Below are 24929 nucleotides of genomic sequence, written 5' to 3' on the forward strand. Positions count from 1 at the left end.
CAACACTAATATGGGTCATTTTCTAGACTGGTCTTTCAAACTGTCTGGATTTTTGGTCTGCTCCTTAACATTGTAGTTTTCTTGCAAATCATTGATAATTGAAGTCACTAAACTACAGTCATTTGAGTTGGATTTCATATCAATCAGGAAAATGCATGCAAACAAAACATTTTATTCAAACAACTTTCTAAGTTTATAAGAGCAGTATTTAAAACTTGTCCCAATTTTGTGGGTCTTTGTCCCCCAATTATTTTAGACTTTGCCCAGATTTTTTGTGCCAAGAGGTTGACAAGTATGGGTTTGGGTCAGGCCTGAGAACATATGAAAACAATTTCCAAATTATGCAAACACAGAAGCCTAGTCTTGTGCACTAAATTTAATTTCCTCATTTGTTCTACCCAAACTCAGTTTTAATTCCAACTGACACCAGAGGTTCTCATGTAATAATGCTGTTGTCAACCTTTTGCTTAGTGCTTACCAGGGGTGCACCCAGAGTGCTGATGTAATCCTTCACTATGGTGCCAATAACCGGACTTGGGCGACCCAATACAGCTCCGGATATACTAGAAGGCATTTTCTTTAAATCTGTGCTCATAAATGATTCAGCATGGCCTACAGGACTACTGCATTCTTCTAACTTCTCCATTCTAACTGATGGCTGCTTCCACTGCATACTTCTATCTACTGCATGCTTCTAAACTGTCCGTATGACTACTTCATAGGTCTCCACTCAATGTAAAGTTTGCAATTTTTAGCAGACTGGAAGTCAACAATCTTGGATATCTTTCCCCAAGTGTTTAATACATGACATTTTCTTCTGCCACTTTCACCATTTTACTGGTATGTTTGCCCTGTCTTGTTGACCTTACTTATTCTGTTGTAACACTTATGGAAGTTACTGCTGTCTAAGTCACCAGAAATAAAAACAGCTCCCTTAGACTGGATGTTTGAGTCTTATTCTCTTGTAGGATTTGTATTCACATGCCCACCCCCCCAAAAAAAATCTGGAATTTATCTGGATTGGTGTGACTTCTTAATGTATACTTCCATCTCACTGCAACTCAGCAAGCAACCTGAACAAGATAAAGTTGATAAATGACTATGTTCTGTTCTTGTCCAACAGGCAGTGACTAGAAGCACCTCCAATATTTACTGCTAGACAAACTTATCAAAATTATGCAAAAATGCAGTGGGAATACAGTTTTCAGTTAAAGACGAACATGGAACGAAACAGTGACACCTGTATTCTTTATGCAATATTTCCAATGGACTTTCAACACATGCTATAAAAATAAGAAACTTGAAAAGATTAATTATTCATTAGTAAAGAGCAGTGAAATGTGTTGGTGAAACCTCTTGCAAGTCTCAGAACCGCATTACAATATGAATTTTTATTACCTGCTCTATCCAACAGATCCTGATACAGCTGGACACCCTGCGCAACAAAATCTTTTAACATGTTCTTGCAGTTCCACTTTCCTTCAGAGCTAAAAAGGAGAGATAGGAAGACAATATTAAGACCACAGTATAATCAGAAGTGATCCGAAAGGAAAACAAGGTGTTTCACAGCAGTATACTCAGGCACTTTTAACCAGTTTGTGGGTATATTTAAGAATACATACGCACATATTCATATTTGTGCATGCACGTGTGTTTTTACTTAACTATACATTTACGCTTAAAAACAGACCCAGATTTTAAAAAATAAAAAGCATGTATTAAGTAATGTTTATCTATACTCTAGCATCATCAGGAGGCTGCCAACAATTATTGACACCATTCTAAGAACTTAAATATTTGTATTTACAGCACCAGTACTCACCATACAAAAACGAACAAGTTAACAGATGCATAGCTACTGTAAATGCCGTATTACTCAAAAAAAAAAATAGCTACAAAATAACTTACTGGGTATTACTAATTAATATCAGTGTTTGGATATTTTGGCAAACTTTAGTTTAGCAAAGTAAGGCCAATAAGCTCATAAATTAAAAGGGCACTGAGTGTAAAAGTTCAGTATGCAAATCTCAGAAAATGTATGGTGGTTTATGTGCATACATATTTTTTTTTTCTTTATTGCCAGCTCTGTGTCACAGGTATGAAATACTGACTATAACCCAGACATCCAAGATTGAATTATAAGCCTTGGTACTAGACAAGCTGGCCATGGGAGGAATGAAGAAACATGCTTGCTTCTATCAAAGGTAATGTTGTAAATGCATGCCCAGGGTGGAGCTAGGTTGGTAAGAACAAATCTCTAGTATGTAATTTTAGGTTTTGCTGTAGCACAATGGCATTAAAACCTAGGAAATGCTGAACATACCCATTTTTAGAGGAGAAAGTGAATCAATTAATGCTTGTGCAATTGAAAACTCCTAGCAAGATGGTATTTGGCTTGATATTCAACTTGTCAATGGTTTAAAGGTAATTCCCACATTTATTTCTGGGTGGGGAGGATCAAGTTCAGGTATCTTCCTATTTAGACTCCTAGTAATAAATAGTGCTGCCATGTTGCTGGCCAAATTTGAATTTGCTATGCAGGCATGCCTGGTAGGGGACCCTGCATAAAATGCACTACAAAGTAACACATGCTTTAGCCAGTATGTGGAAGCCCTGGTAACAGAGCTGTAACCATCTCATCTCAGGCTGACACATACTGGGATTCCTTTCAAATGATACCAAATGCTTATCCAACTGTTAAAGCCAATTGTCTTTGTATATAGGCACCATCCCTGGTGAAGCGAAGAAACTACTAGTCTAGCACCTTTCCTTTAACGCATGCAGAGCAAGTTATATCACATCTCTCTATGTCCATCTAGGTGCAGTCCCTCAGGTCATTCTCTCACATGGACCACCACTAGTCTTACTTATCTGATTTAAGGGCCTTTTGTGACATCACAGATCCTAGCATTGGACAGTTACCCTATTCCTGCCCATTCTGATGAGTGTGGATTCTTAATACTCAACTACTGAGTCACCTATGACCAGTTTGCAAAAGTACAGTTGTGTACACTTACCATAAATGTAGATGTTTGAGTGTATTCACTATTGCAGTCATTACATTTGGGTAATCTGCTTGCAGGTTGCCCTCAGTCGGCCTGATTAACAAAGTCTTGGGTCCTGCGGCAGTTGCTGTCCCTTCTTCCATGATGCAAGGTCATCAGGGGTATAAAACATGCAGCAGACGCCATTACATCAGTTTTTCTTGCCCCAGATGTCAGGTGCCCCCCTAATGGGAAGCAATTAAAAACACGGAGGTATACCTCCAACAAAGAAGCAAATTGACCAAAAATGCTTTTAAACAAAGTAAAGGTATAGCCAAAAGATTTAGGGGGCAGGAGGGAGGGTAACCAGGACTGCAACAGTGAATGCACGAACATCTACATTTATGCTAAGTGTACACAACTGTACTATGTTCTTTGCGTTTCACTGTTGCAGTCATTACATTTGGGTAGATTCCGTAAGCTATTGTTGGGAGGAGGAGTTTAAATAGCATTAGGGCCAGCTATAAGGCCCTGCAAGACTGCAGTGGCAAAGTCAGCTCTGGATTTAGAGAAAATTGGCAAATGATAATGCTTGGTGAGAGTACGTACAGAACTCCAGGTAGCAGCTTCTAGATGTCCCTGGTAGGAACGCCTCTGAGAAAGGCTGTACAAGTAGCTGCAGCACTAGTAGAGTGAGGTCTGATCCCCTGGGGGATAGGTTTTCTATGGTGTTTATAGCAGAAATGAATGCAATGGCTTATCCATTTAGAAATTTTTTTTTTTTTTTTTTTTGAATGGCCTTCCCCCCCTTCCCCTCTGCCCCTGCAACAAATGGTACCAGCAGTTCAGATTTTCTTTGAGGTTTAGTCCTGTCCAAGTAGAATCTAAGTTGTCTGAGCACATCCAAGGAATGCAGTATCCGTTCCCCTTTATGTGGATTAGGAAAGAAGGTTGGCAAATAAATGGACTGAGTAAGAGCCACACTGGATACCACCTTGGGCATGAAGGATGGCCTGGTTCCGAATGACACCTTGTCCGCATGAAAGATGAGGAAAGGCTCCACTGCCATAAGGGCCTGTAATTCAGATACCCTTCTAGCTGAAGTGATTGCTAAAAGGAAAGCTGTTTTACAAGAAATAAATTTTAAGTCTGCAGTAGCAGCTGGCTCGAAAGGAGATAGAGTGAGTTTCTCCAATACAAAGTTAAGGTCCCAGGCTGGGGTTGGAGCTCTCCTGGGTGGTCTCAAATTTTGGGCCACACTGAGGAAAGTACAGTTTTGTACCTACCATAAATGTAGATGTTCGAGGATCCACATTGCTGCAGTCCTAACTATTGGGTAGTCCGCTGTCCAGTCGGCCCGAATACCAAAGTATATGGCTGACGTCGGTCAGGGCGCATTAGACTGACGTCAGTACGTCAGGGTACTAATGCGCATGACCGACGTCATATCCTCAGTCTTTTCTTGCCCCAGATGTCAGAAGACCCTAAAAAGACAAGGCCCAATATACCTGCACCAAAAATATGTACAATATATACAAAATTATCAGCATATAACCTCACCTACACAACCACCCCTAAACACAGAGGGGAAGGAGGGAGGGTAAATTGGACTGCAGCAATGTGGATCCTCGAACATCTACATTTATGGTAGGTACAAAACTGTACTATGTTCTTCATTCCACATTGCTGCAGTCCTAACTATTGGGTAGAATCCCAAAGCAGAGGTAAGGGAGGCTGGCAAATCATAAAGAAGCAGGAGCTGACAACATGCCTTGCAAAATAGCTGTGGCAAAACCAGCCCTAGACTTAGAGTAGAGAGGAAGGTGATAATGCTTAGAGAAAGTATGCACTGAACTCCAAGTAGCTGCCTCCAAAATATCCTTAGTTGCCACCCCCTTTAGAAATGCTGTTGAAGTGGCAGTAGCCCTAGTGGAATGAGGCCTAATCCCAGCTGGAATCTCCTTGCCATGATGGGAATAACAAAATGCAATGCAAAACCCAATCCACCTAGAAATAGTTTGTTTTGACACAGGCTTGCCCTGCGAACTCAAGGCAAAAGAAACAAACAACTGCTGAGACTGCCTAAAATCCTTAGTCCTGCTCAAATAATAACGCAATTGCCTGTGTACATCTAAAGTGTGCAAAATCTTTTCCCCTTTATTTTGGGGGTCTGCATAAAAAGTAGGCAAATGAATAGTTTGGTTTAAAGCCACACTAGAAACCACCTTAGGCATAAAGGAAGGATTAGTACGTAATGATACCCTATCCTTATGGAAAATCAAAAAGGGCTCTACTGCCATAAGAGCCTGCAACTCAGACACCCTTCTTGCAGAAGTAATAGCCAACAGAAAAGCAGTCTTCCATGACAAGTATTTCAATTCAGCAGTAGCCGCAGGCTCAAAAGGTTGTAGAGTAAGTTTTTCCAACACAAAATTGAGATCCCAAGCAGGAGTAGGAGCTCTCGTGGGGTCTTATATTCTTTACCCCTCTAAGAAACTGCTTGAACAAAGGATGCGAAAACAATGGTGGGTCACAATCATAGTGAGCTGAAATTGCTGCAGCATGAATCTTAATGGAAGAGAAGGACAAACCTTTGTCCAATAACTCAGTAAGATATTGAAGAGCCACACTCAAATTAGGCTCAGAAATCTCCAAATTCTTTGCTGTACTCCAAAAAAAAAATCTCTTCCATTTTTCTGCGTACACTTTCCTGGTACTAGGTCTTCTAGCTTCCATAATCACATTTAAAACTTGTTGAGGAAGTTGAGACCTGCTGTGTTTCAACCCAGAATATGCCAGGCTGTTAGATGAAGAGAGTGAAGCTTGACATTGAGCAGATGACCGTCCTTCTGAGATAACAGATGTGGAATCAAAGGTAAAGGCCATGGAGGCTTCCTTACCAGACTCCTTAGTAGTGGGTACCAGTGTTGCCGAGGCCAATCTGGAGCTATTAAAATCATCCTTGGCTTGTCTTGTCTGACCTTTAAGAGCACCTTTGGAAGAAGAGGCAGAGGTGGAAAGGCATACACATGAAGATTTTTCCAACTGAAAGACAGAGCATCCACTTTCCAAGCTGTGTGATGAAACCCCTTTGTGCAAAACTTTGGCAGCTGGTGGTTTAGTGGAGAAGCGAACAGATATATGTCTGGAGTTCCCCATGACACTGTCAATTTCTGAAATACATGAAGATCCAGTTTCCACTCGTGGGGATCCATGATTTGTCTGCTTAACACATCTGCTAAGGAGTTCTGTGCTCCCGGCAGAAACCTTGCCTGAAGAGTTAGTTGCAAGCTGAGCGCAGTCTCCCATAAAACCATTGCTTGCCTGCATAGAGGATAAGAATGTGTTCCCCCTTGTTTGTTGATGTACCACATGACAGTTGTGTTGTCTGTTAGAATCAACACCTGCCCTGGAAGAAGTAACTCCTTGAAAGCCATTAATGCAAACTGGACTGCTAACATCTCCTTCATGTTGATATGTAGATGCTGTAGTCTGGCAGGCCACTTGTCTTGTATCCACTTTCCATTTAGATGAGCTCCCGAAGCAATGTCCGAGGCATCTGTCGTTAAAATCTGACTCGCCTCTGGCCGGGTCACAGAGAGTCCCTTGTTTAGGTGACATTCCTGAGCCCACCACAAAAATTCTTTTTGAAGGCAAGGTATTATTTGAATGACAGTGTCCAAATCCTGGCAGTGCTGTGTCCATACATTTTTGAGATACCATTGCAGCTTCCTCATATGCAGTTTGGCATTGGGAAACACCAGAATACAAGATGCCATGAACCCTAATGCTTGAAGGACTGTCCTTGCAGTCAGCACGGACTGATGAGATAGTTGATGGAAGCAAAGGGATAGACTCTTTTGTTTGTCCGGGGTTAAAAAGGCCATCTGGGCTGCTGTATTCAGTCTCACACCCAGAAAGCACATGTCTTGAGAGGGTACTAGACTGGACTTTATTTCGTTCACAGAATACCCTAGGCATCTTAGCACTGCTATAACATATTCCAGATGCTGTAGAAGGTCTTCCTTTTCTTGAGCCAGAATCAGGCAGTCGTCCAAGTAAGGATAGATTTGAATTCCTTTTAGCCTGAAGTAAGCTATCACTGGAGCCAGAACCTTTGTGAATACTCTGGGCAGTAGATAAGCCAAAGGGCAATGCAGAGAACTGATAATGAGAATTTCCAGCTCGAAAACGCAGATACTTCCTGCAACTTAGTCTTATAGGCACATGAAGGTAAGCTTCCTTGAGATCTAAAGTTACCATCCAGTGATCTTTGCCCAGCAGAGGTAAAAGCTGTTGTAACGTCAACATCTTGAACTTGGGAATGTCCAGATAAGTGTTGAGGATAGATAAATCCAAAATTGGTCTCCACGTGTTCCCCTTCTTTGGTACTAGGAACAGGCGAGAATAAAATCCTAGGCCCCTTTCTGATACAGGGACTGGCTGAATGGCCCCTATTTGGAGTAACAGAGAAACTTGCTTGTGAGCCTCTTTCCTTTGTGGAGGAGGAACGTCTGGCATGCCTTTGAAAGGGGCAATGTATGGAAATAAAACCTGTAACCGTGGTGAATGATATCCAACACCCATCTGTCTTGAGTAATTAAATCCCAATTTTCTTTGAAAAGAGACAGTCTTCCTCCCAAAGGAGCTGCCAGACGAGAATCTACTGGCAGCTGAAAAGGCAGGTCATTGGGTCTGTTTACGAAAGGACTGACCCCTGCCCTCACCAGAAGTCTGAGCAGGTGAACTCCTGTTCTAGGCCTAAAAGAACCTTGAGCTCTGCCCCTACCACGTCTAGACCTACCCCTAGACTGAGAATCATAAGCAGGATATGTCCATCCCTTAGTAGGCCAATTTCTACTAAACTTGGTGGCTGCACCTGCAAAAATCTTTAACAGTTTGCATAGACTTAGCTTTGTCCTCCATTTTCTTTAAAACTGCTTCCACAGGCGAACCAAACAACACATCAGACTGTAAAGGAGCATCCAAAATCCTTGTCTTAACATGCTCAGCTAAATTCTGATCCCTCAACCAGGCATGCCTGCGAAGAACAGAACTAGTGGCAGCCACCCTCGAGGAGGCCTGTACAGCATCAAAACCACATTGCAAAGAATGCTTACCCACTTGTTCAGACACATGAACTAAATCCAGCAACTCTTTACACTCAATACCTTCCGCCAAAGCATCCACCTTAGATTTCAATTGTGAAAGGAGATAATTTTGATATTTTAGCATGTGAAACTGACAATTCAACGCCCTCATGGCTAAAGTGGAAGAAGTATACACTTTCTTTCCCCATCTATCCAAAGCCCTTGCCTCTTTATCAGTGGGAACAGGGTTTTTAACAACAGAGGCCTTAACACCTTTAGGTCCCTGAGAAACAGTGTCCGGGTCTGCCCTAGGACTCTTAAAAAAAATACTTATGAGCTTCAGGCACCCTATAGTACCTATCAGGTTTAACAGGCGCAGGAGGCAAAGAATCAGGGTTCAGGGAAGCCTCTGCAAAAACATCTTCCACCACATTCAACACAGGAGGTATAGCTAAGGGCCTATGCTGGGGTAAAAACAAGAATTCCCTAAGCCTTTTCCTGGAATCAGAGTAATCTTGGCCTTCCCATTTAAAGTGCTCCCTCATGGAATGCAGAGTCTCTGAAAATGAGAAATCCTCAGGAGGAGAAGCTGTAGGAGTGGAATCATCCACATCAGAATCAGAATAAGGAGGATACTCCTGCAAGTCTTCCGCAGAAGACTCAGAAGCCTCTGAACACTGTTCAAAACTCTCAAACTCAGGTTCCACCCTAGGCCTCTTATCAGGAGCCGGCATAGAACCTCTAATCATAGTAATCAAATCTTCTGCCATTTTAAGCATATGTTTCTTAGGCACAGAACCTGAAGTGCTAGGAGAAGCCCCCACTGAAGCTAAACTTGGCCTACCTCTCAAAGAAGTTTTGGAAACAGAAGGAGAGGCTCTAACTACCTTGGGAAGAGAGGGAAGAACAGTTACCTGAGAAGCCCCTCAGCCTGGCCTACCTCCTGAGAGGGCACATCCTGTAACAGTAAAGTCTCTGCCTGAGACTCCAAAGAAACTCCTGGCAAAACCTCTGGCTCCACCGAGCCTTCTAAAGAACCGACGTCCGGGACTGCCGGTTCATCAACCCTAGGCCGCTGTTTTGTCCTTGCGCTTTTTGGACGAAGCGGCCGGAGCATCCGACGGCATTTTATAATTACAACGCTTCCCAAACACTAACCTGGCACAGTCTAACCGTCTCTTAATAGTGCGTTTGTTAAATCTAGCACAAGAGCGGCATCCAACAACGTCGTGCTCAGGCCCTAAACAAGGTATACACAAGGTATGGTAATCCCTATGAGGTATCTGTTTCCCACAAGAAATACAGTTATTCACTTTTTCTGACATCCGGTTAAATACTGAGGCAAGAAAAACCAAAATGTTCCCAACGGGTACTTAGCCAACTTTGATTCGGTCTGAAACTCCGACTTCAGAAAATTTCAGAACGCCAACCTGCACTCGCAAAACTGCTTCTGCATCGGACCATGCGGCAAAAAAGACTGAGGATATGACGTCGGTCATGCGCATTAGTACCCTGACGTACTGACATCAGTCTAATGCGCCCTGACCGACGTCAGCCATATACTTTGGTATTCGGGCCGACTGGACAGCGGACTACCCAATAGTTAGGACTGCAGCAATGTGGAATGAAGAACATCTGCTTGAGCAGTGGATGAGAGAAGAGGGATGGGGTTCTGTGTTACAATGAGCTGAAATGGCTGAGGTGTGGATTTTAATGGAGGAAAAAGACAGGTCTTTGTAAAGCATTTCAGTTAAGTATTGTAAAATCTGAGGTAAATTGGGCGCTGCTGTGCTCATCCCTTGAGATTGTTTCCAGGCACAGAATCTTTTCCATTTTGCAGCTCAAGATTTTCTAGTACTAGGCCTCCTTGCCTCTAAGATGACATCCACCACAGGTTTGCTGAGGGATGGTAAGGGGGAGTTAAAGTAATTAGCCAGGCTGCAAGATTCAGTGTTGGAAGCTGAGGGTGCAGAATCTGGTTCTCCTGCTGAGACAGCAGGGAAGGAGTCGGAGGCAAGTGCCATGGAGATAACCATGAGACACTGCGCAGGAGGGGGTACCAGTGTTGGCACGGTCAGTCTGGAGCAAATCAAAATCATCCTTGGTTTGTCCTGTTTGACTTTTAGTAGTACTTTGGAGAGCACAGGCAGCGGGAGAAAGGCATAGACTGATAGGTTTTTCCAGCTGAAGGACAGAGCATCCACTTTCCAGGCTTGTTTTGTGGGGAGTCCTTGTGCAAAATTTGTCCAATTGGTAGTTGGGGGGCAAACAGGTCTATATCTGGGCTCCCCATTCGCTTGTCAACATGCTGAAAATCCTTGGTTCCAGTTTCCACTCGTGTGGGTCCATGAGGATTCTGCTTAGTCCGTCTGCCAGTGTATTTAATTTTCCTTCCAGGAATTGAGCTTGTAGGTGCACTTGGTAGCTCAAGGCCGTGTTCTACAATGCCATGGCGAGTCTGCAGAGGGGGTAAGAATGTGTACCCCCCCCCCTGCTTGTTTATGTACCACATAACCAAGGTATTGTCCATCTTTACCATTAGCTGTCCTGGAAGAATGTAGTCCTTAAAGGCTGTCAGAGCATTCTGTACAGCTAACATTTCTTTTTGACTGATATTCACGTGCATTTGACTTGGGTTCTATTTGCCCTGAATGCACTTCCCTGCCATGTGAGCCCCCCCATGAATAGTCTGATGCATCTGTTAGGGGTTGGGCGGCAGGGGGTGGTGTGAAAGGTAGTCGGCCTCTGCCCACCAAAGGAACTCTAGGCGTAGGCAAGGTATGATAGGAATCATTGTTTCTAGGCTGTGAGAATGTTGACTCCATAGACTTTTTAGATACCACTGTAGTTTCCTCATATGCAGTCTTGAATATGGAATTAGAAGAATGCAGGAGGCCATGAACCCCAAGGCTTGCAGTATTTGCCTTGCAGGTAACAGGGTTTTTGTGGCCACTTGTTTGAAGTAGGTCGTCAAATGAATTTGCTTTTCTGGCGTGAGGCAAGTCGTCTGGAAAGTTGTATTCAAGCTTGCTCCCAAGAATGTAATTTGTTGACAGGGTACCAGTTGTGACTTCTTTTCATTTAAGGTGTACCCCAGACAAGTTAGAACCCTTTTTACAAAGGCCAGATTTAAAAGTATGTCCTGGCTTTCTGCTTGAATTAGACAATCGTCCAGGTATGGGTATATTTGAATACGTCCTTGCCTGCAAAATGCAATAACTGGAGCTAGGCACTTTGCAAATACCCTGGGCGCAGTAGATAAGCCAAAGGGCAGTGCAGAGAACTGATCGCGAGTGTAGCCTGCTTTGAAGCATAGGTATCTTCTGCAAGATTCCCTGATTGGGATGTGCAGGTATGCTTCTTTTAAATCTAGTGTTGCCAACCAGGTGTCTTTGCCTAGCATAGGAAGTAACTGGTGAAGAGTCAGCATCTTGAATTTTGGAATATCCAGAAAGGGGTTTAGAGTAGACAGGTCCAGGATAGGATGCCATGATTTGCCTTTTCTGGGTACCAGGAAAAATCTCGAGTAGAAACCTTGTCCCTTTTCCTCTTCTGATACCAGTTGAATAGCCCCCATGCTTAAGAGAGAAAGTACTTGTTTATGAGCCTCTGCCCACTGATTTTGGGGTAGGACTGGCCACTCATTTGGAGTTGGCAAAATGTGGAAGTGAATTCTGTATCCCTGGGACACTATATTTAAAAAACCCATTTGTCCTTGGCAACGAGTTCCCAGTTCTTTGCATGAAGAGCAATCTTTCCCCCCAAAAGGGCAGTCAGAAGATAAGTGCTTGGAAATTTTAAAAGGAAGAAATTGAGACAGTTTACCATAGGGTAGTCTTGTTATTCCCAGACTTGGAAGTGGAGGCCCCCCACTGCTTAGTTCTGCAAGTCCCCTGGGACTGAAACCTGGGGTTTTTGCTGTCTGGGTTTGGCTTGAGAAGACCTGGAAGGGGCTGGAAAGGATGAATTCTTAGAACGCCAGTGCCTACTAAATTTAGGAAGCTGAACTTGTAAAAAAATCTTTAACAGTTTGCATAGATTTAGCTTTATCTTCCATCTTTTTAAGAACTTCTTCAGCCGTGTTGCCAAACAGGCGGTCCTGATTTAAAGGAGCATCCAACAATTTAGCTTTAACATCAGGCAACGATTGCTCCTTAAGTCAAGCATGCCTTCTAAGCACAGACCCAGTAACAGCAGCCCTGCAAGAGGCCTCTAAAGAATCAAAACCACATTGCAAAGTATGTTTTCCAACTTGTTCAGCAGAATGCATTAAATCCTGTAAGTCTTTATTTTCCACACAGTCAGGAATCATTTTCTGTTTAAGCAGTCCAACAACATGTTGCTGATATTTTAACATATGAAATTGGCAGTTTAAAGCTCTAATGGCCAAGGTTGCTGAAGTGTAAACCTTTTTACCCCATCTATCCAGCGCCCTGGAGTCTATCAGAAGGGGTAGGAATTTTAGCAGTAGAAGCCTTAATGCCCTTGGGCCCCTGTGAAATAGTCTCTGTATCTGCAATAGGGTTTTTGAAAAGGAACTTGTGGGACTCTGGGACCTTGTAGTACCTGTCAGGTTTACTGGGAGCAGGAGGCAGGGAATCAGGGGCCAAACTGGATTCCAAGAAAGCATCAACAATGTCTAGTACAGGAGGATTAGCCAAAGGCTTATGCTGAGGAAGGAGAAGGAAATCCCCAAGTCTCTTTTTTGAAAAATTCCAGGCTTTCCCAGTGAAAATGCTCCCTCAGAGTATGTAAGGTTTCCCCAAAAGAAAAATCCTCAGGAGGGGAAGCAGAGGGAATAGAGTCCTCTGCATCAAAATTCTCATAAGTAGGTAAGGACAAATCCAGGTCATCAGAAGAGTCAGTAAAAACAGAATCCTGATCAGAAGATTCATAGTCAAGCTCAGCCCTAGGCCTCTTAGAAGGGGGGGGGGGGGGGGTTGGCTACCCATGATTAGAGTTATTAGATCTTCAGCCATTATCACTTGTTTTTTTAGGTATAGAGGCCTGAGCATGTGGCCTGGGCGTCAGTTTTTTAGACATGGATCGAGATTTAGGCCTTAGTAATGAAGGAGGCATCGATTTAATATGAAAGTCCGTAGGCCTGAATACACCCTCAGAAGCCAGTGCCTGCACAGTGGCTCCGGACCCATCCAAGGTAGAGACATCCGTGGGTTCCATAGTTGAAGTATCTCGTGGCATACCGGACTCCGAATGGGTCTCAGTAGAGGCCTGCGAATCAGAAGAAGCTGGTATCAGGGGCTGCGAAAGCACCTCACCGAGTACCGGTGAACTGGCGACTGGCTTAGGAGAAGCATCATCGGCAGTTTTGGACCTCGGCGGCCTGTCTATCTTTGCGTTTTTTCAGAATCCCGATAGTCGGATGGCTAACAGACATTTCTGGATAATTAAACTGAGAACCAAAATATTTACAGGCAAAAATATACAGACGACAGATAGTGCGAAAGCACAAAACAGACAGCAAGGCACATCATGGTCAGGGCCTAGGCAAGGAATACAGTATGAATGAAAATCTTTGAGGTATTTGTTTTCCACAAGTAATGCAATTATTAACTTTTACTGACACCGGTAAGGAGCAAGAAAAAGTTTCCCCAACGGGGGAACTTAGCTTTTAGTTTAAGCCTTCAGTTCTGAAACTGAAGAAAACGAAAATTTCAGGAGTCGGCCAACCGGCACTTGTGAACTGCTTCTGCTTCGGGCACTGCACGGCAAGAAAGACTGATGTAATGGCGGCAGCTGCATGTTTTATACCCCTGACATCATGGAAGAAGGGTCAGCAACCAACACAGGACCCAAGACTTTGTTAATCAGGCCGACAGAGGGCAACCTGCAAGCAGATCACCCAAATGTAATGACTACAACAGTGAAACACGAACATCTACTGCTTACCCCTAAAATAAGTCAACCTTTGAATGCCTGAATGAAAGCAATAACTTGAGCAGTATCATTTTGAAGGGCAGAGCCCCACAGTTTGTTTCAAATATAAAATGTACAAATCCTTAAAGCTAAGTAAAACAGGCACAGTCACTCAAAATAGAATTCTTTATTTGAAATCAATAGTTAAAATATTTCATTCTAAATATGCAAACAGTACAATCCCCCGCCCAAGTATTCAAAGTGTTTAAAAACTTAATCAAACATCTAAACTTGAAAAGAAGCCATCTGCTAGCTAAAAGATATACTGCCTACACATCCTCTGATCTTTAAGAACAAAGCAGAAAGTTCAGATACTGTACAGACAACATATACAGCTTGAGCTGCCATATCAAAGAGTATTTTCCAGCAGACATACTGCAGTAACTCCCTTAAATTCATAAAGAGGAGTACAAGGTCTACAACAAAATTTCAATTTTAGAAGATGTATTCTTGTTTCCACAGTTACATACATCTGTGAGTGCACAGGTAGGGGAAGAGAGTCCCAAGCCTACTCCAAGGAGATCTCTGACTAACATTTACAGCTATGTTAAACCCATAGCTGTTGGACATGCGACACCTTAAGAAATCCCAATCCCTCCAAGCTACATGCTCTAGGGACCTAAACCTTGTCACCACAATAAACAGGACATGCTGGAGGGATAGATTCCTGCCCCAGAGACTTCCTATACTCTGGAACAAGCTACCCATCTATTTCAAGCAAAGTTCCTCATTAGCACTCCAAGAAAAATATTGATGAGTGGATGGGAAATAGGAAATACACTCCGGGGATCACTTCTGTGGCTTTGCTCAACAGGAGCACAGGAAATTAACTTTTTTGGGTGGTGCAAGCCAGGGAACCTTGTTGGCTAGGCTTACTTAGGCCCTTGGGGCGATAACCTAGTACCTACTTATGAACATCATACTCTCTGAATAAGGCATCATCATGACCTAGTAGCATCTTCAAGCAGCAGCCTTTGCAATGGTGCACTCATTTGTGGGAAAAAAAGTTTTAATTGCACTTTTTAAAAACTGTACTACTTTTTCAAAGTGGTAACAGCAGCTGTATGTAGTTTAGCACATCACATACATTTATTAGAAAATGCAAGTACAATGTAACTTTTTGATTTAACCTTTTAAATTACATCATTTTTATATTTGACAGCTCTAATACAGCTATTTTACTTTTCATGCATTACTTTTGGGGGAAAAAGTAACAATTTCTCATTTATTACACTTTCCCCTCACACCACATTCATTTCACTAGTCAAAGCCCCTCACACCACATTCATTTCACTAGTCAAAGCCTATTCTTCAGAAGAGACATACGGCAGTCATACTCGGAGGGAAGGGTGTAATTTAGTCAACACAATGTCTTTTGTAACAGTGTAGCAGGGCTCTCTCTGTGAGAAACACAAGATGGGACGCAGGACACAGTTTCAGAGAATGAACAGGAAAAGTATTACCATTTTAGAAAAAAAAGCCCTTTTCAATTCCAGGCTGCTAAGAATGGCAGAAGAATCTAAGCTTTTGCAATGTTTGCGACATATCATGGAGACAACACCCACAGACAATCAAATAAGGGATGGGTCAAGCAACCTTGCAAGGTTCTGGGGCTTTCAGGAGTGTCACTATCCCAGGAAATGCTGAAGCATAACCAAATGGATAAAATGTTCAGATAATTTCAGCACTGCAGACACGGACCAAGTATAAAGCAAAATCAATTTAAAAAGAAAAATCAAACCATGTACAAAGATTATTCATTAGTTTCTGCTACATACATACTAAGGCACTATTAACTTCAATTCTGAAAACGTAAGCATTTTTATTACATCACAATTTACTTAAAAAACAAGCAATCACCAAGGTATCCCTGAAGTCTCAAACAATCCACTAAACAAGTATAGTGGGTCCAAAACCAAAACCGCACAAGTACAGTTTTGTACCTACCATAAATGTAGATGTTCGGGTGTATACCCTGCTGCAGTCATCACACTTGGGTTATCCTGTCGTCAGGCGGTCCCCGCAGTCAGCCTGAATTCCAAAGTCTTGGTCCGGCGTCGGTTGCTGTCACTTCTTCCCTGACGTCAGTGCACCAGGGGTATACAAGAGACATCAGACACCATTTTCTTCAGTTTTTCTTGCACCAGATGTCAGGTGTCCCCCCCCAAAAAGTGGTCAGTAGATAGTACCAATAATAAAAGTTAAGCACAAACAAAACATCCCTCCAGCTATAAGCAAATACACCACAAAGGTTGTATCAGATTTTAAGGTATTGAAAGGTTTTAGTTAGGTCAGAGGGGATGGAGGGAGGGTAACCTGGACTGCAGCAGGGTATACACTCGAACATCTACATTTATGGTAGGTACAAAACTGTACTATGTTCATCGTGGTACCCTGCTGCAGTCATCACACTTGGGTAGAATCCCAAAGCTAAGGATGGGAGGTGGAGTCAAACAGGGTTAGAGGAGGCTAGAAGGCCCTGCAAAACTGCAGTGGCGAAGCCAGCTCTAGTCTTAGAGTAAAGTGGTAAAACTCCAAGTTGTAGCTTCCAGAATATCCTTGGTTGGCACCCCCCTGAGGAAGGCTGTAGATTGTAGCTGCTGCCCTGGTAGAGTGGGGCCTTATGCTAGCAGGAAATCGTTTTCCATGATGGGTGTAGCAAAAACGTATGCAATGTCCTATCCATTTGGAAATGGTCTGTTTTGAGATGGCCTTTCCTTGTGATGCTGTAGCATAGGATACAAAAAGCTGGTCAGATTTTCTGAAAACCTTAGTTTTATCCAAGCAGTAACGTAGCTGCCTGTGAATGTCCAAGGAATGCAGGAGTCTTTCTCCTTTGTTCTGTGGATTTGGAAAGAAGGTGGGTAAATGGATGGTTTGATTTAGAGCCACACTGGATACCACCTTAGGCATAAAGGAGGGGTTAGTTTGTAGAAAAACCCCGTCTTGATGAAAAATGAGGAAAGGCTCTACTGCCATTAGTGCCTGAAGCTCTGAGACTCTTCTGGCTGAAGTAATTGCTAGCAGCAGGGCAGTCTTCCATGATATAAACTTTAAGTCAGCTGAGAAAGCTGGCTCAAAAGGAGGTAGAATAAGTTTTTCCAGAACAAAATTGAGGTCCCAAATTGGTGTTGGCACTCTCCTGGGAGGCCTAATGTTTTTGGCCCCACTGAGAAACTGCCTTAGAAGTGGATGTGAAAATAAGGGAGGATCCGTGTTGCAGTGAGCTGAAATAGCTGAGGCGTGGATTTTAATAGATGAAAAAGAAAGCCCTTTGTGTAACATCTCAGTTAAATATTGTAGAATCTGAGGTATGTCCGGCTGCAGGGTATTTTGGCCTTTAGCTTGGTTCCAGGCGCAAAATCTTTTCCATTTGTCAGAGTAGGCTTTCCTGGTGCTGGGCCTCCTGGCCTCCAGAATAACATCCATAACAGCTTGTGAAAGAGAAGCTGGCTGGTTGCTTAGGTGATTTGCCATGCAGCCAAATTTAAGGTTTTGAGCTGGCTGTGTAGAATCTGACCGTCTTGCTGTGTGAGCAGATGAGTAATTTGTGGTAAAATCCATGGTGGGCCGTGGGCCATATTCCTTAATAGTGGGTACCAGTGCTGGCGTGGCCAGTCTGGTGCAATGAGTATCATTCAGGGTCTCTCCATCCTGACTTTCAGCAGCACCTTTGTGAGAAGGGGCAATGGAGGAAAGGCATATACTGTCAGCATTTTCCAACTGAATGAGAGTGCGTTCACTTTCCAAGCTTGATGGTGAAATGTCCTTGTGCAAAATTCTGTTAGCTGATAGACCCGTTTGCCAGCCCCCAAAACAATGTCTGGGTGCCCCCATTTTTGAGTTATCATTACAAATACTTGTGGAGTGGGGATCCATGATGTTTCTGCTTTGGTCATCTGCCAATGTGTTCTTTTTTCCTGGCAGGAATTGAGCTTGTAAATGAACTTGGTAAGCCAGTGCTGTGTTCCACAAGGTCATTGCTTACCTGCATAGAGGGTAGGAGTGTGTACCCCTTTGTTTATGTACCACATTACTGTAGTGTTGTCTGTCCTTATTATAAGCTGTCCTGGATGCAAGAGGTCCTTGAAGGCCATCAGGGCATTCTGTACAGCTAGCATTTCTTTTTGATTGATGTGCAGATTCCTTTGATCTGCAGTCCATATGCCTTGAACGCACAGTCCTGCCATGTGTGCCCCCCAGGCATAGTCCGATGCATCTGTTGTCATAGTTTGCCTGGCTGGGGGTAAGGTGAAAGGCTGACCCTTGTTGAGGTGACATGCCTGTGACCACCATAGAAACTCCTGTTGAAGGCAGGGAATGAGAGGTATCATTGTTTCCAAGCTGGGGCTGTGTTGAGTCCATACGCTTTTTAGGTACCATTGTCATTTCCTCATATGCAGTTTTGCAAATGGTATTAGTAGTATGCAAGATGCCATGAAGCCCAAGGCCTGTAGAATTTTTCTTGCAGGGAGTTGGGTCTTTGTTGCCATTGTTTTGAAGTATTGAGTTAGTTGTAGTTGTTTGTCTGGCATCAGATAAGCCATCTGGGCCGTTGTATTCAAGCTGGCATCCAGGAATGTCATTTTGTGAGGGCACTAGTTTTGATTTCTTTTCGTTTACTGTGTACCCTAGGTAACTTAGAAGGCGTTTTACAAAAGCCAGATGTTGTAAGAGAATGTCCTTGCTTTCTGCTTGGATGAGGCAGTCATCCAGGTATGGGTATATTTGAATTCCTCTTGGTCTGCAGTATGCAATTACTGGTGCCAGTCATTTTGTGAAGACCCTGGGCGCAGTAGATAAGCCAAAGGGCAGTGCAGAGAATTGGTAATGGGTTGAACCTGCAATGAAACGGAGGTATCTTCTGCAATTTTGTCTGATAGGGACATGCAGGTATGCCTCCTTGAGGTCCAACGTTACTAGCCAAGCTTTCTTGCCCAACATGGGAAGAAGCTGCTTTAGTGTTAGCATTTTGAATTTGGGTACTTGCAAGAAGGTGTTTAGAATTGAAAGGTCTAGAATGGGTCTCCAAGCATTGTCCTTTCTGGGGACTAGAAAGAGCCTTGAGTAAAATCCTTGGCCGTGCTCCTGTGTAGGTACCAGTTGAATGGCTCTCATGTCCATGAGAGCTGTAAATTGTTTTTGTGCCTCTGCCCATTGATTTTGTGGAAGGTTTGGCATTCCTTTTATCCTTGGCAAGGTGTGGAAATGGAATCTGTATCCTTGTGAGATAATGTCTAGGACCCATTTGTCCTTTGTGACTATGTGCCAGTTGTCTGTAAAAAGTGCTAATTTTCCTCCCAAGGGAGCTGCCAAGAGAGAGTTTTGCTTGGCAGTTTGAGGTTTAAGTAATTGTGTTTGCCTTCTAGTAGTTTGGGACCCGTCTTCTCCTCCCTTCTGTGTTGCAGTGCCCCATTGGCGAGGTTTGTAAGGGATTTGTGCTTGTCCTCTGCCCCTTGGGCGCCTATATTTACCCCTCTGTGGTCTGTCAGAAGCTGGAAAGGACCAATTTTTTGTTGGCCAATTTCTGCTTAAGTGTGGGGGCTGTACCTGTAAGAAATCTTTGACAGTCTGCATAGATTTTGCCTTATCCTCCATTTTCTTTAAAACCTCTTCTGCTTTAACCCCAAATAAGACATCCTGCTGTAAGGGTGCATCTAGTAGCTTTACTTTAACATGATCAGGCAGAGTTTGTTCCTTTAACAAAGCATGCCTACGTATAACAGACCCAGTAACAGCTGCTCTACAGGAAGCTTCCAAGGAATCAAATCCACATTGTAAAGTATGTTTGCCCACCTGTTCAGCTGCATGCAACAGATCCTGCATTTCCTTGAATTCAGACTGTTGAGGGTGCGTGCTCATCTTTTGTTTTATTTGAGACATTAGGATTTGCTGGTATTTAAGCATGTGAAATTTACAATTTAGTGCTCTCATAGCTAGAGTAGGTGTAAACCTTCCCCCCCACCTATCTAGTGCTCTGGAGTCCTTTTCAGACGGTACAGGATTTTTAGCCATAGAAGCCTTAGCCCCTTTGGGACCCTGGGAGATTGTCTCAGGATCAGCAACAGGGCTTTTGTAAAGGAATTTGTGAGAGTCAGGCACTCTATAGTATCTATCTAGTTTGGCTGGAGCAGGAGGCAGAGAATCTGGATTTAGACTAGATTCAAAGTAAACATCATCCACAAAGTCAAACTGGGGGGATAGCAAGTGGTCTGTGTTGGGGGAGTAAAAGAAACTCTCTGAGCCTTTTCTTTGAGTCGGAGTAGTCCTGACCTTCCCAGTGGAAATGCTCCCTCATGGTATGCAAGGTTTCCCCAAAGGAATAGTCTTCAGGGGAAAAGCTGAGGGAATGGAATCTTCAGCATCAGAATCTTCATAAGAGGGAAAGGAGTAATCCTGTTCCTCAGAGGAGCCTGAGGAAATAGACACTTGATCAGAGGAGGCATAATCCTCCTCTTGTCCAGGCCTTTTGTCGGGGGGGGGGGGGGGTTGGGAACCCCTGATTAAAGAAATCAAATCTTCAGCCATTTTAAGCATCTGTTTCTTAGGCATGGGGCCTTGAACTGGAGACTGAAGTGCAGTCTTTTTTGGTTTTAGAGGAGTCTTAAGCTTAGCATAAGATTTTATGGTGAGAGTAGTCTGTCTGAAGGCACCTTCTGAAACCGAAGGTGTTTCTACAGCACCGGCTACTCCTTCTGCAATGTCGGTAGGGCCTAAAGAAAATGGATGCGTCTGCCTAGAACTCTCTGCTAGAGAATCCGAAGCGGTCTGGGGTTCCAATTCTGCGGTAGCCAGGGGCTGCGTAGGTGCCTCACTGAAAACCGAAGAACCGGCGACCGGCCCAGTTGGAGTCTGGCTTGGATCTAGGCTGCCTGTCTTTATCTTTGCGTTTTTTTATGCATGCCGGTAGTCTGTTGCTCCGACGGCATAGTGTAATTAAATTTCCTACCGAAGTAGTGTCGTGCGAAATCAAAGCGTCGCTTTATAGTTCGCTTATTGAACCTAGCACAAAACAGACAACCAGTGACGTTGTGGTCTGGGCCTAGGCAAGGTATACAATAAGAATGAAAGTCCTTACGAGGTATTTGCTTCCCACAAGAAATGCAATTGTTAACTTTTTCTGACATCGGACTGAGGCAAGAAAAGGTTCCCTAATGGGGGTACTTGGCTTTGAATACTTCGGACTGAAATTCGATTTGAAAATCTCAGGTGTCTGCCGACCGGCACTTGCTAAACTGCTTCTGCTTCGGGCACTGCGTGGCAAGAAAGACTGGAGAAAATGGCATTGGATGCCTCTTGTATACCCCTGGCACACTGACGTCAGGGAAGAAGCGACAGCAACCGACGCCGAACCAAGACTTTGGAATTCAGGCCGACTGTGGGACCGCCTGACGACAGAATAACACAAGTGTGATGACTGCAGCAGGGTAACACAATGAACATCTTGTGTGTGGAAGATTTTCAATCCAAATATATCTAGTTAATCACTGTATATTAATCAGATCAGATAATGGTAGTAGAAGTAGCAAACAAACTCATCCCAAGTCAAAAAAATAATAAAAAATATATAATATATAATTTGAAACATTGCACAGAAGTATTTGAAAGTAATCCAAGCAGGATAGGCAGTCTGTTTCTAGTCGAACCTCCTTTATTACGTACCATTCGAAAATACTTTAAGTACATACGTAATAAAGGATTTTCGACTGGAAACAGACTGCCTACACTGCTTGGGATTACTTTCAAATACTTAATTCTGTACAATGGTTCAAATTACATATTTATTATTTTCTTGACAGGAAGAGTTTAAGTTAGTTACTTTTACTACCATTATCTGATCTGATAAATATACAGTGATTAACTAGATATATATATGGATTGAAAATCTTCCACACAGAGAAGTTTCTTATTTACTTAACATAGGTACACAAGCAGAAAGGAAAACACACCATAGTAAGATTTTAAGTCAATTATTCTGTTATCTAAACTGCTTGATCCCTGCCTTCCCTTAAACTGGACCCCTCAACATTATTCTGCATGCATTGTGCCCACAAATTCCATTTACTTCTACGTAATTTGCTCATTCCCTTTTCTAAACATGCCACTTCAAGCTCCATCTTCTTTAAGATGTTCAGTATTGTAATTACAGTTTTAGATGTTTATTTAAATTTTCCACTAATGGTTTTGGCAGCCAATAGCAAACTTAGGAAAGCCTTAAGTATAGGCAATTCAGATCCTAGGTCACAAATCAAAAGATTTATTCCCTTAATCGCAACCATTTGGGTCTAAAATTTCTAGCAAAGCACTCAGTAGGGAATTTTGTTTGGGAAAGATATTTAAGGCCTATCAATGTAAAAATATCACACCCCGTGGTCTAAGGGTTAAATTGCAACCCCTGGTGTATAACATTGATGAGAAATTGACAAAGGATTGGAGTCAAATTCAACAATTAGCATCTTCTAAGTTTGTCGATGCTTTGGCAGACTTATGAACGTACAGTTCAGACAGGGATCCAGGAACCTGAGAATATTTGTTTGGAAGTTAATAAACATGAGGCTTGTGCCTCATTTTCCTCCCGGGTTAAACAATTGACTGTAGAATTATCCAAGCTAGAACAAGGTTTGAAATAAAAGAAGCTTAAGAAATTCCATAGGGATTTAGGTGATTACGAGAGAGGGGAAACCTTTTGAGGTATCTAGAAATGTTACTTTTAGATTACCTAATAAGAGAACTTTGACTCCCAAGAGGAAGAGACCAAAATCCATACTAAAGAGGAGCTTGGACTCTTCAGGTTTTACTTCAGCGGAGGAAAACCACTCTGATGTTTCACCTGATCCCAAAAGGAGGAATTTATCCCACCCTTTGGGTTCAGATTCAGACGAGGGGGGAGGAAACATAAGAAGGGACGAACCCAGGGAGGGCTTGGAGGCCCTTTTAAAACTCATGAAAGAACGTTAACTGTTATTTCCAATGTTCATAACATTTCTACTGTGGATCTCAATACACAGATTAAAGTACTTGATAAAGGATTAAACTTTGTTCCTGTTTTTTTGTTCCTGAATATTCTTTGGCACAAGATGTGGCTAATTTCTGCTGATTGTTAAACTTAAAACTTTTTTATATGGACAATACGCCCACTTTGACTCATGGATTTAAATTTAAAAAAATCAACTTTTGTTCCGCCTATGACCAATTTGGTAGGGGTTTTTCAAACTAATGTTTTGAAAGATTTACATTGTTATTTGAAGGATTTTCCTAGATCATATAACAATTTATCCAAAGAGGAAGTGCGGTGTGTGGATGAACTCGGGAATAATAAAAATACAGTGATAACACAAGCTGACAAGGGAGGGGCGGTAGTGGTCCAAGATAAGGCTAAATATGATAGGGAAGCCATGAGACAGTTAGGGGATAAAACATATTACATGGCTATGCCCTTGGACCCTACGGGCCATCTTCAGTGTAAAACTGAATCTTTTTTGACACAGGCAGTAGAGGAAGGCATTATAACACAGGTAGATAAAAATCAACTCACTGTTTCTTCTCCGAAGAAACAGTACCTGTGTCTGTTGCCTAAAACACAAACATGCCCTTGACCCACCCGGGAGACCGATTATCTCAGGACGTGGGTCCTTGACAGAACCCTTGTCTGAATACCTGACATTTTTTGAAACCTTTGCTTTCATTTATTAGAGCAAGGATTCGGGATACCACCCAGTTTTTGGATATTATTAATGATATACAACTTGAGCCTCACTGGCTATTATGTACCCTGGATGTTAGCTCTCTCTGCACGAATATTCCACATTGGGCGGGCTTGCAGGCCCTGGATTACTGGTTGGGCAGATCTGGCCTTTACCAACCTGGATTCAACACCTTCCTGGTATGTTTGGCGGAATATGTTCTGACCAGTAATGTTTTTTTTATTTTCAGGACCAATGTTTCTGGCAGACTAAAGGAACGGCTATGGGTGCATCTTTCACACCCATTTATGCAGACCTATTCATGGCCTACATTGAAGAGGTCATGATTTATGATTCCAACCACAATATCTATATGTGTGAAATAGATATTTGGCGAGGTCTTCTGGATGACTGTTGGTTGGTGTGGAGGCCTGATTAGGTTTATCTTCAAGAATTTGTTGACTATCTTAATGATAATTATTGGGTAATTGAATTCAAGGCAAATTATCATAGTTCCAAGATGATTTTCCTTGATGTTGAGATTAGTAGAAATTCTGATGACACTTTGTCCACAGTTTTATATAGGAAATTTCCTGAATACAATTCCCTTTTACATGCTACCAGCTTCCACCCACAACATATCATCCAAACATCCCAAAATCTCAATTCCTTAGAGCCAGAAGGATTTGTTCTAGTCAACATGCTTTTGCTCGTATTCGGGATTACCTTGTTTGTAGGTTTAAGGAGAGAGGTTATCGTCCAGGTACCGTTAGCTCTGCCAAAAATTGGGCTTCTAAACAAAATAGGTTGGATTTGCTATGTTATAAAGTTAATAGAGATAACTCCAATTTGCCGGTATGTTTAGTCACCACTTATGGACGAAACACCAGAGGATTTATGAATATTATCCATAAACATTGGAATATTCTTATGGCTGAAGAAAAATTGTACCCTTTTTTGAAGGATAGATGTTCATTCTCATTTAGGAGAGGATGAACACTAGGCTCAATGTTTAGTCACTGTAAGAGGGCTGCTGTTGATCCTAAAGCTTCCACGCAATTCTCCTTAATAGGAGGACCAGTTTTTGGTTGTACACCATGTGGTCATGGTTCATATTGCATTCGGGTTCAAAAGACCAGAGAATTTAGCAGTCGGAATACTCCTGAGATTTTTAATATTGATTTTTGGGCCAATTGTAGCACGGAGTGGGTTATTTATCTTGTTAAATGCACATG

General features: G+C 42.6%; 1 protein-coding gene across 3 annotated transcripts in view; it reads right to left on the minus strand.

Moving 5' to 3' along the window:
• ELOVL1 (ELOVL fatty acid elongase 1) overlaps window positions 1–24929 on the minus strand; it is a 1026911-nt gene that overhangs the window by 443521 nt on the left and 558461 nt on the right. For all 3 annotated transcript variants that reach the window (XM_044085409.1, XM_044085410.1, XM_044085411.1), the window contains one exon: window positions 1399–1487. In XM_044085409.1, coding sequence (XP_043941344.1) covers window positions 1399–1459 — 61 coding nt within the window. In that variant the 5' untranslated portion in view covers window positions 1460–1487. The remainder of the gene's footprint in view (window positions 1–1398; window positions 1488–24929) is intronic.

The sequence above is a fragment of the Protopterus annectens genome, chromosome 10.part0, assembly GCF_019279795.1.
Source record: "Protopterus annectens isolate FY-2018-M chromosome 10.part0, PAN1.0, whole genome shotgun sequence".
NCBI lineage: Eukaryota > Metazoa > Chordata > Ceratodontiformes > Protopteridae > Protopterus > Protopterus annectens.